Source organism: Dipodomys ordii, unplaced genomic scaffold (assembly GCF_000151885.1).
Source record: "Dipodomys ordii isolate 6190 unplaced genomic scaffold, Dord_2.0 Scaffold126, whole genome shotgun sequence".
In the NCBI taxonomy this organism is placed as follows: Eukaryota; Metazoa; Chordata; class Mammalia; order Rodentia; family Heteromyidae; genus Dipodomys; species Dipodomys ordii.
Window position 1 is genome coordinate 1936064 of NW_012267342.1, and position 12824 is coordinate 1948887.

Sequence of the window (12824 nt, forward strand, 5' to 3'; positions counted from 1 at the left end):
GGCTACAGACCTGCCACCTGGAACTCCAGATGCTTTTGCCCAACTGCTGACCTGCCCCTACTGCGACCGGGGCTACAAGCGCTTGACATCACTGAAGGAGCACATCAAGTACCGCCATGAGAAGAATGAGGAGAACTTTTCCTGCCCTCTTTGTAGCTACACGTTTGCCTACCGCACCCAGCTCGAGCGGCATATGGTGACGCACAAGCCAGGGACAGATCAGGTGGGGGGTTGGTTTTAAGTGATTTCTTTCTATAATAACCCCTTAGAGAAACGATATTGCTTTGATTGGCAATCATTATTAATTTTTCATGGCATTTTGAAGATGCAGATCTTTTAATGGTAATAGCTTTAATTGAGGTCTAAATGATTTTTTGATGGTCTCTTCTAATATGATTTAATAGTCTTATGTTCACGATCGAATGAGTGTGTTAATTTCTAATTTAGAAATTTTATTTGCACTTTAACTTGACTTTAGTTTCATTTTTATGTTCCACAAAAAGTGAATGAAATTGTAGCATTTTAATTATACATTATTAAACATCTCAGCAATTTTAATTCCATTTTTCACCTACTTTTGCATAGAATTTTTTTTCATATAGACTAAGTCATAATAAAAAAAGTGTATCTCTTTCGTTGGTTATATAACACATTCCATTATTTAGTGTATTTTTACAAGCTGCCACTAGTTTATAAATTTAATTATTTTAAGGGAGATTAAAAGGCATATAAGGTGAATATGTATATGTGCATAATGAATTGTATTAATACTAAAATGCTATAATAATCCCTTTCTGATATACATATTTGTAGCTAAATGTTAAAAATAGTTCTTTTGACTTAACTGGTCTTAAAAATAAAAACACTGAATGAAACAGGTAAATATAGCCTCTTAAAATCCTTAAAATAATTGAATAAGATGGTTCACAGAATCCCTTAAAAAAAAAAAAAAAACAGACTGCTTTTTCCATCCTCCTGGGAGAATTGACTCTGCAAATTGATATTGTGATATGTTCAGATGGTAACAGAAATAGTCTGTCATAAGTCACAATAACTGACTCTACAAATCTGAAATTGTCTTATATAATCCTTAATACTCTGTTTTCAAAATGATCAAATATGATATTGTGTTTAAAATCTGATATTTTCTTTGTAGGATTTATTAGCTTTGAATATGAAAAACAATAAGCAAACACAATCAAATAATAAAAAATCAGGACCATATTACTAGTAAAAATTCCATCAATTGACTTTTCACAATTTTAAGGAAAGTATCTCTTATAGATCATGCTACTTATTTCTGATTGCATTTATCACCTGAATCTCTTATAAAGATCAGTTATAAAAACATATTTGTACAGTTAGACTTATGTAACAGTTTATTTCCCCATGTTTCTATCCACAAAAACTCTAAGAAAAAAAAAAGGAAGGCTAGATTTTTATCTAGCATAACTGCTTTAAATTTCACATGCAGAAGTGTGATTGTGTTGGCGCATTATGAATGGTAGCTTTGGTGTTGAAAAGTCCCCTCATTTGCTCATGGCATTTACAATTAGTAAATTAAAATGATTGTATCATATTAACAGTGGCACAACTAAAGTTTATAGTAGTCCTCTGAGGGCTGTGGGGGGAGACAAAGCAGCTGTTGCTGTTTGTTTATGCAACTCAGCAACATATGAGCACTGGTCCCTCAATGGCGCTCGGCGGGCTGGGCTCCGCTTGATCTTTGAAGGTTGCTGCTGTTTGAACAAACCTCCCTGTGTCCCATGTAACACCATCTGTCTCACTAGGAATGTGGGAAGATTCAGCACACCCTAGCAGTTGTCATACCGTTTCTGTGCTGTCTTTTTGCAAAAGGCTTTTGTGTCATTGCTGCTTGAAAAAGACTGACCTCCTACCTTGAGCATCCAGAGTGGAGGACTATTTTTTTTTTCCAGAATTCGAAGTCACACTGCCTTTTTTTTTAACCCTTGTTCAAAAAAGGTCAGCTGTGTTTGATTATATCTTTGCTGCTTTTAACTTGTCTTTTCAGCAAACTTTTTTTTCCCCTTTTGGTCCCTACTTCCTTGCACACTCTAAAAAGGAAAATAAAAAGTCGTTGAAGTCTCTCCTACTGGCCCATGATAAAACTGCTTAAGCAGCTATAGCCCAAGATACTGTCTCTTACATTTGATAATGAGTCAAATCTGATATTCACCTCCTCAGGAAAACAGAGTTTACATGTGCCACTAGCACAATGAAAAGAATATTTACACATGAGTACCATGCAATGAAATATTTACAGTCAAGTGCTTTTTTGTGTGTTTTTGACTTGAGGAGGATTTTTTTCATTTTTTTTGTATTTCAATGTGCTCTAGCGTAATATACACCTTTATCTTAGTAGAAGAAATTTCCAGGCAACGATTTTTTTCTTCGTGGAACAGTTACATTCTATTAGGGAATCTTTAGATTTTAGATCCCTCATTAGACACAAAGAACCACAAACATCTTTACAATTAGGCTTTCTCATCTCAAGGGTCACCGAAACATTTGGGAAAAGAGACAACAGGAATAATTGTAAAGCAATTGTTAGATGCACATGTGAAAGCACTTTTGTTTTTATTTGTTCCAATTTTATTACCAACATTATCACTTTTATTGCAACTCTGAAAGACTGGATAGATAAATAAGCATGTGCTCAAACCTTTGGCCTCTCTGAAAAAAAAAAGCATCCTTTTAAAGTATTTGTAACAAACTTTCTTTGTTCCATTTGCACAGAACTAATGTCAGTCTTTCTCCTTTCATAGCACCAAATGCTAACACAAGGAGCAGGTAATCGCAAGTTCAAATGCACAGAGTGTGGCAAAGCCTTCAAGTATAAACACCATCTGAAAGAACACCTGCGAATTCACAGTGGTGAGTAACAGAAAGGGGTGCAGGCGCTCGTGTTTGCGTTTTGTGTAATTACAGAAGTTTCTAAAGATTGTTTAAAATGCACACAGTCCTGTTTGCAGGCATTTTGGAAGCACTCATTCATTTCATAGAGTCTGTGTGTCTTCTTCAGAATTATACTTCCAAAAGCACTGTCCTATAAGAAAAAGAGGGATGTTTACTCTTCTTAAACATTACAAAGGCTGTGATTTATTAACAAATCTAGCGGATTGAAATATTTTTGATCTAAAAAAGTTTGCATGGTAATTTCTGATGGTAACTCAGTTTTGATACCTAACTATGATAGAAAAAGTAGAGTAATTTTAGATAAGAGATTATATGTGATAGATCTTTCTTGATCCCTGAGAGCTGTGTATCATGGTACAGTATCCTACCACTGAGATTCCTTCTCTATAATAAGGCTGAGAGCTCTGCCAAGCATTTTATTACCAAATTGGATGCTATTCAAAGAACTAGCTGAATTGGTAGAATCAATGGAATCTCCACAGAGTTGATTAAAGCCATGGCTATACTTTCCTTTAAATACTGTGACATCTTTATTGTGCTATTGACCACACATTAATCTGACACTCTGTTTAAATAAGAGGCTGCTGATAGCATGACAAGATTTGGGATCTTAGCTGAAAAAGGCCTAGATAGCCTTCACCCTCCACTGCTAACATCTTGAATTATGTCCTCCCAGGGTAGATAAAGCTCAGAAACAGTTATGGTCACATAATTCTGATTTAAGCACCTACAATGTAGAGATCTTCCCATTGGATTCTTTTCATTTGGTGTCCTCAGATTCTTGTCTTGGCAGACAATGGCAATTACTACCTGATAAAAGAAATGTAAGAGCTGGGAAGGTGGCTCAGTGGTAGAGCACTTGCCTTGCATGCATAAGGCCCTGGGTTCAATTCCTCAGCCCCACATAAACAGAAAAAGTTGGAAGTGGCGCTGTGGTTCTGGTGAGGGAAAGTGCCCAGGCCCAGAGTTCAGGCCCTATGACCGACAAAAAAAAAGAAAAAGAAATGTAATGTTAATTTTAATTATCATTTCAGGTGAAAAACCTTATGAGTGCCCAAACTGCAAGAAACGTTTCTCCCATTCTGGTTCCTACAGTTCACACATCAGCAGCAAGAAATGTATTGGTTTGATCTCAGTAAATGGCCGAATGAGAAATAATATCAAGACGGGTTCTTCCCCTAATTCTGTGTCTTCTTCTCCTACTAATTCAGCCATTACTCAGTTAAGAAACAAGTTGGAGAATGGAAAACCACTTAGTATGTCTGAACAAACAGGCTTACTTAAAATCAAAACAGAACCACTAGACTTCAATGACTACAAAGTCCTTATGGCCACACATGGGTTTAGTGGTACTAGTCCCTTTATGAATGGTGGGCTTGGAGCCACCAGCCCTTTAGGAGTTCATCCATCAGCTCAGAGTCCAATGCAGCACTTAGGTGTAGGTATGGAAGCCCCTTTACTTGGATTTCCCACAATGAATAGTAATTTAAGTGAGGTACAAAAGGTTCTACAGATTGTGGACAATACGGTTTCCAGGCAAAAGATGGACTGCAAGGCTGAAGAGATTTCAAAGTTGAAAGGTTATCATATGAAGGATCCATGTTCTCAACCTGAAGAACAAGGAGTCACTTCTCCTAATCTACCACCTGTCGGTCTTCCAGTAGTAAGTCATAATGGTGCCACTAAAAGTATTATTGACTATACCTTAGAAAAAGTCAATGAAGCCAAAGCTTGCCTCCAGAGCTTGACTACTGACTCGAGGAGACAGATCAGTAACATAAAAAAAGAGAAGCTACGTACTTTGATAGATTTGGTCACTGATGATAAAATGATTGAGAACCACAACATAGCCACTCCATTTTCATGCCAGTTCTGTAAAGAAAGTTTTCCTGGCCCCATTCCTTTGCATCAGCATGAACGTTACCTTTGTAAGATGAATGAAGAAATCAAGGCAGTCCTGCAACCTCACGAAAACATAGTCCCCAACAAAGCTGGAGTTTTTGTTGATAATAAAGCCCTCCTCTTGTCATCGGTACTTTCTGAGAAAGGACTGACAAGCCCTATCAACCCATACAAGGACCACATGTCTGTACTCAAAGCATACTATGCTATGAACATGGAACCCAACTCTGATGAACTGCTGAAAATTTCCATTGCTGTGGGTCTTCCTCAGGAATTTGTGAAGGAATGGTTTGAGCAACGAAAAGTCTACCAGTATTCAAATTCCAGGTCACCATCACTGGAAAGGAACTCCAAGCCGTTAGTTCCCAACAGTAACCCTCCCACAAAAGACTCTTTATTACCCAGGTCTCCTGTAAAACCTATGGACTCCATAACATCGCCATCCATCGCGGAACTCCACAACAGTGTTACAAATTGTGATCCTCCTCTCAGGCTAACAAAACCTTCCCACTTTACCAATATTAAGCCAGTTGAAAAATTGGACCACTCAAGGAGTAATACTCCTTCTCCTTTAAATCTTTCCTCCACATCTTCTAAAAACTCCCACAGTAGTTCATACACTCCAAACAGCTTCTCTTCTGAGGAGCTCCAGGCTGAGCCTTTGGACTTGTCATTACCAAAACAAATGAAAGAACCCAAAAGTATTATAGCCACGAAGAACAAAACAAAAGCTAGTAGCATAAATTTAGACCATAACAGTGTTTCTTCATCATCTGAAAATTCAGATGAACCTCTGAACTTGACTTTTATCAAGAAGGAGTTTTCAAATTCAAATAATATGGACAACAAAAGCACTAACCCAGTGTTCGGCATGAACCCATTTAGTGCTAAACCTTTATATACAGCTCTTCCACCACAAAGCGCATTTCCCCCTGCCACTTTTATGCCACCAGTTCAGACCAGTATTCCTGGACTACGACCATACCCAGGACTGGATCAGATGAGCTTTCTACCACATATGGCCTATACCTACCCAACTGGAGCAGCTACCTTCGCTGACATGCAGCAAAGGAGAAAGTACCAGCGAAAACAAGGATTTCAGGTAACAAACATGTATCTGTGTAGTAAAGAAAAGTGATAAAAATTACATAGTTAGATGGGGATATACTTCAGTGATAGAGCACTTGCCTAGCATGTGTTAGGCCTTGGGTTCAGTTCTTAGTGTAACACACACACACACGCACACACACTGATATAGATTATGTTCAGGAAGGAAAAAACAAATCTTAGTAAATACAGAAATAAAAGACATGCTCTTTGTTTGGTGGTTTTGCTATTGTTGTTTTGTTTTTAATACAAATATGAAACTGTGAATGACCTAGAAAAGCATATAAATGAAACAACGGGTCACTTTAGGTACATTTTCTTTCTTAAAAAGATAAAGAAGCTACTTGAGAGGATAAGGTAGGGGATTACTAATTCAAAGCCAACCGAGAAAAGCCAACATAGAAAGACTCCATCTAAACAGAAACAATAAAGAAGATATTTGTATTTATTTTTAGTTTTATTTAGATTAATCCATGTGCTTTTAAGATTAAACATCAATATTAGTAGTTGGTATGACTTATTTGGGTCTTGAGGCGCTAGACTATAACAGTCATATGCCTTAAAAATTCAACTTTATAAGTAATTACATATATAGATTATAATTGCATATATAACTTGCAAGTAATTACAAGTGTATGCACACATACATATACACACTGTATATACATATAAATGTATATGATATGTATTTTATCTTATGGAGAATGTTTCTTTTGCAGATTATTTTCAAAATATTGTGTATGTTCCACATGGTTTCTTACCTAATTTTCAAAACTAGTGAATAATTTATGGTATTTTGAATGCAAAAGCAGGTATTTTTTTAGCATTATGCAGAATAATCTTTGTTTGCAAATAGGAGCAGAAATAGCAAGGCACCTCTGTAACAGCTGTTCCAGTATCCAATTTACAGTACATCTGCCCTCTTTGTAAATGTATTTAAGCCTATTTAATCTTCTCTAATATTAATTAGTGCAAACGTAGTCTAAAAAAAACGAACTGTGGGTTAGCAAGTGGAAATATATGTTATCATGCAAGTTTGCACTCCTTTGGATCAAGACAAAATAAATATTAAGAAATTTAATAATTTACTGATCCACATTCATTATTGCTCAATGCTGAAGGCTGTTTTTAACATAGATAGAGCATTGATAAAAAAGTATTATTAATATCCCTATTTCAAATTAGAAAATTAAATATAAAAATATAGTTTGAGGCTTTTAGTTGGTAGACATACATTTAAATAGATTGCATAATAATAATATTTTGTAGCTAAATATAAAATTCAATTAAAATGGGGTTTCTACATTTACAGATCCTTTCTAAAATAAAGCACAGTAGAAAAATGTACGAATTCTGATGCTTAATGATACACATGGATTTTCTTGGAAAAAAAAGTTTTAAAAAAATACTGTCTTCGAATTGGCTATTTTCTATTCTGAAAAAATAACAGCAAGTTTTACTATCTAAGACACAGATGGTTTAAATTTTTGTTAAAATGTGAGAATTTGTATATTGTTAAGGTTTAAATAAATTAACTAGATTGATTAATAGGAAACACTTTGAAGGTTCTTCAAATGTCAATCTTTGTAAAGTTTTGTGTTAGAAGCACAAAGAGAAGAGACTGTGTTGAACTGTATGGTTATATCACAGGGAGAATTGCTTGATGGAGCACAAGACTACATGTCAGGCCTAGATGACATGACAGACTCCGATTCCTGTCTGTCTCGAAAGAAGATCAAGAAGACAGAGAGTGGCATGTATGCATGTGACTTATGTGACAAGACATTCCAGAAAAGCAGTTCCCTTCTGCGACATAAATACGAACACACAGGTATGAGTGACTTTGACTAGCTAGTTAGAGCTTCCCAGCCTGCTGTACATTTCATAATATTTAATGAGTACACTTGTGCAACATAAGATGTAGCATATGCTGATACCTTCAACAAGGAAGAAATAATGCTTTCTGCATAGCTCAGTAGGACTTTTTTTGTTGCTTGTTTACTGGATCATTCATGTGTTTATGAATGTGCTTGTCTTCATATCTCCTGAATTAATCTGCAAAACAAATGTATAAATCATATCAAAGAAATATTTCAGTGACCAGAGTATAAAAGGGTAAGAAATAAGCTAGTTCTTGAAAGAACATTCAACTTCTTAAGCTATACTGAATCTAACCATGAAAAAATCTAATAATTTATCTGATCAATGGTAACTTATTTTATCATCCAAACATCAAGGAAACAATGGTTTGAGAGTTATTTCATTTGTGTGTGTGTGTGTTTTATATACACACATTTTAAATCAAGTAAAAGTGTTAGTTTCAGAAAAGAAAAGTAATAGATCAGATTAGCTATTGACTTTACCTATATCTGGAAGACTGGAGTAAAACTTTCTAAATTTAATTATTTTAAATGTGTGCATTACTTGTCAGCAACAATTACAAAGAGTTGACAAGCTAAAAGCCTTGTTCTTCTTATAAATGAAGAGATGATGGGTTAATTTTTAACAAGAAAGTTGTAGTGCCCTAATATAAAACTGTTACTTTCCATCATCCATGAACTACTCTGCTATTCTGATAAGCTTTATTTATGTTTCTTACCTCCTTGTTCCTCTTATTCCCCCAAATAACAAAGCGACTCAGCCTTTTCCTCTCACTAAATGCCTTTCTAGCTCTTCTCCATCAAAATTTTGGCATAATTTACTGGTCCTGGATAGGCAAAGACAGAGTAGAAGATCTGAAATATTGGAAATGCATAAGCAAAGAGGAGAAATATAGTAAAGCATCTCATAAACCAGGGAGTCTAGCACCAAACATTTAAATAATAAGGAAAAAATTGACATTAATGCTTTGTTGGAAAAAGTGATGATGAGCCAGAAAGAAAAGGAAATAGAATACATTGGTTATATTTTGACTACTTGCAGATATAATGACCTTTTTTTGGTGATTGCAAACTATCCTTGGGAGTATGAATACTCATCATCTTCCCGTATTCCTCATTGGATGTATTCTGGAGATAGCACAAGTGAACAGAATGAGGCTGAAAGTTGGGAAAAGGTGGGAGAGTTCTTTTACCGCCAAAATATGAAGGTGTTTGCAAAGAGCACAAAGTTCATAAATAACTGTGCCATTATGCCAACCAATTCAGTTTTCTTTTTTTTCCAACCACTTGGTATTCATTGTTATTATTTCAAAAGTTCAATTAATGATATGTTAAAAGTAACCTAAATTGAATACAAATCTAGAAGGATTTTATACTTGCATGGTATATTTTAAACGTCAAATTTTTCCTACATTTATTTGTCATTTATTATAGATATCTCTTTAGTACCAAGTCTTACTTAAATATTTACAAAGTAAAGATATTTTCATATCTAAATTTACTTTTATTTTAATCAACCTCAAATATATTTTGTATTTCATTATTCAGCTACAATAGGCACATCACTGAAGGCATCTTTCCCTCTCTGATTGGTCTTATATATGACCATATGCAAACTCTATCATTTACTACATGGTGAGTGTAAAACTTTTATCTTAGTGAGGGCTATCATTCATATTGACAACCAGTCAATATATTTATTTCCTATAAATTAGATAGTCCATCAACTATATAGGTATACAGATAGTTGAGAGACCCAAAAGTTGACAATCACAAAAATGCAGAATTAATTTTAAAAATACACTCTGTTTTAGAAAGTTTAATGTTCTGATCTTTTAAGATGTGGGAACTACTGCCTAGAAACATTGCCTAGCAACAGGATGCTAGACATCCAATGGTTTCTCTGAATTTGTGATTAATTATTCTCTGGTTGGCATCCCAGCTTGTCAAGTTTCCAGTGTGTTAACTTTTTGGTCTCTTGACCAAACATCTCATGACATTATTGTTGTCAGTGTATTAGGTTCCATCCAAATGAAGTTCTTCATGAATTTCTATCATGATGGTGTGTGTAGAAATTTAATCAATTTTTTCTATCCTAATTGGGCCCCAGAAGCTTTTTATTTGTATTTTCAGAATGAAGTAATATAAATATTATAAAAGAGAACTGTCTTAGATTGATTGATTCTAAGGCTGGAAAATGAAGTTGAATTGTCATTTAATTATTATATGTTTATTATAAACATTGATAAAGTATGTTTGTTATATTTACCTGCCATGAAACATATAGAATTGTTTCAATTAAGAAGGAAACTGTGAGCTACTCATTTCTGGGATCCTGCCTCAAACTATGTTAATTTCCTGGGCAGGTACCAAAATCATAGTGCTTACTTTTTCTTATCAATAGCTTATTGCTTTTCTTGAAAGCCTTGACAGAGAAAGAGGAAGGAAATATGATGTAAATGTTAACTTCAAATGGACTGTCACAAACAAGCACTGTGAAATTTTTTTAAAAATCAAAAATACTGTTAGACACTGTCAAGAGATCATCTTATACCACTAAAATTTGAAATTTAAATCTGACATTTATTGAGTTCTTTCTCTGTTGAGTCATTATGGTAGACATTAAACCACCTCATTTAGAAAAGTCATAAAAATATTTCTACTTTTGAATAGATAAAGTCTAACTTTTGAATAAATTACTGGTCAATTTTGTTTCTCAGTTATATGATAATTTTTCAAACCACAAACCTCTCATTTATTATTAACTTCAGTTATCATCTAGCTGTCAGATGAATCATGAACCTAGATATTTAAGAAAAATGGGCCCTAAAAAGTTTTGATTGATTCAATTTGGATGATTTTCTGAATTTTGCTCATGTGGAAATTTAATTCTAGTATACCTTGATTTAAATCAGGTTAAACCCATCAAAAAGGTTAAAAAGAGATTAATGTCTAAGTCACCTCCTATTTAAATTGAATTTACTAAATACTAGTGAAATATCTGTTGTAGAATATTTAGAACAAGGTATATGTCAGAACTCTTACTCTTTCCTAAATTCTATCTTGTGGATGGCATCATAGCTGAACATTTCAATCCTTCATGTTGGTAGTTTACATGGCAGAATTAATGCTGTTATAAACACATTGTTTATTACTGAGTGAAATGATTGCAAATTTATTGGAACCATGGAAGTGATGGGCTTAGTGAGCATTTCTCAAACATTTCTAAGAGGTCTTGAAACCTGTATAGGAGAATGCTTGTCCACTGTCATAATCACAACTCTGTGTTTTGTTGCTTTGGAAAGGAGAGAGGCAGATCAACTCTAATGTTCATTCAGGATTACTCCCGTATTCACTCTGTGAAGGGATCTAACCAGTTGACCTTCTGTACTCCTGAGTAGATAAACATTATTATCTAAAAAAATGTTGCAGGATAATTCTACATGTACACTGTAGCAACTAAAGCACCAAGAAAAACTTCCCATATAAATCATCCTCTCTCTATTCACATTCATTTTCTTGCATATACTCAGCTCCTGATGCAAGCATCTTGCTCTAGAACTTGGGGAATGATAGGGCATGTCTTATTGAATATTAATAAAATGAATTAACATCAATCGAGTGCTTACTATGAAACCCTTGTACTAAATACTTTATCTATACTCTCTCCTTTACTCCTCTCGGCCAGTCCACAAATTAGGTCCCCAAGTGATCTTTCTTTATCTGCAAGGACCCTGATCCTCAGGGCAGTTAACATGCTTGAGACTGCACGCAAACAACAACTTCTAAAAGATGGTTTTTGAACCTAGGCAATCGTACTCCAGAGTTCACTTCCCTTTTTGAACACTACTCACCTGCCCAATTGATGAATTATGACTGCTACATATGTCTTATCCTTCCAAGTAGCAGCATTCTTTGAAAGTACAAGTGCTCCCAAGACAGAGCAAACTCCTAACATAGCAACTTGAAGCTTCCTTGAAAGGAAAAAAAGAGAGAAGAACAAAAAGAAAACCTCTTTTCTTTTCCCCCAAATCATTTCTGCTTTCTGTTAAATTATTTTCTAACCATGGTGGTCATGTCAAATGGAAAAAGCCCACTATCTCCCAGTCTCCCTGCAATCCATTGGAACCTTCAGTTATGCAGTTTACCTCATTGAAAACAACTTAAGTTACTGAATGGTTCTTGTGGGAGTTGAATTCAGCCTGTTTACTTCAGACTATTAGGTGCCTTGAAGTAAGTTAGGATAGTTTTCTATATTACTAGTTACAACTAGTGGTTACCAACAACTATCTTTTTTATTTCTTTCCTACAGGTAAATTTCTTCCTACTTTAATATTGTACTTCACAACATCAGTCATTACTAACCTTGTAGTTCCAGTAAAATAAAGACGATTAATGAAACAACATACAGTTTTCTATAGCATTTTCTAAATAGCAACATGTCCCGGAGGCATTCAATAATCTAATGATATTTGATAACTAATAGAGCTTATATATCACCACATAACTGAATACTTAAAATATGTAGAATAGGTTCCTAATCTCATAACATGACACTTAGCAAAGGAAAATGGAGTTGAGTATACTAATGTGGTTTTTAATTGAATTTGCTGAAATAAAATGCAAGTCTATATTAGGAAACAGAAGCACCTAGAGCTTCATGAATTAATGTTATGATGATACATTGGGTTCTGCATGACACATTTATGACTTTAACTCTGGAGCATCAGGCTGATAATTTTTTTTTGTCAGGTCTATTTTGGAAATAAACTTTTAAGTATGTCAGCTATGGAAGGTGTTGAAGGCATTCCAGTGCTATTTGTGGCCTGGAATCAACCAGATGTGTTTAAGCTTGGCACTGGTTACAAGTTCCAAACACTGGTTAGAAACTGCCTGGAATGCCAAAGGAAATACAGCATTCTCTAGCATGAAGAGTATTTTAACACTCAACAAGTGGCTGACATCTCATAGAAAACTCTAGAGGGAAAACACTATTTG

The 12824-nt window shown here is 34.7% G+C and overlaps 1 protein-coding gene across 1 annotated transcript in view; it reads left to right on the forward strand.

Annotated features, from left to right (window-relative positions):
• The window catches only part of Zeb2 (zinc finger E-box binding homeobox 2), a 132258-nt gene that overhangs the window by 117204 nt on the left and 2230 nt on the right, over positions 1 to 12824 (forward strand). The window contains exons 6-9 of the mRNA XM_013030065.1: positions 9 to 223; positions 2787 to 2895; positions 3972 to 5941; positions 7597 to 7777. Coding sequence (XP_012885519.1) covers positions 9 to 223; positions 2787 to 2895; positions 3972 to 5941; positions 7597 to 7777 — 2475 coding nt within the window. The remainder of the gene's footprint in view (positions 1 to 8; positions 224 to 2786; positions 2896 to 3971; positions 5942 to 7596; positions 7778 to 12824) is intronic.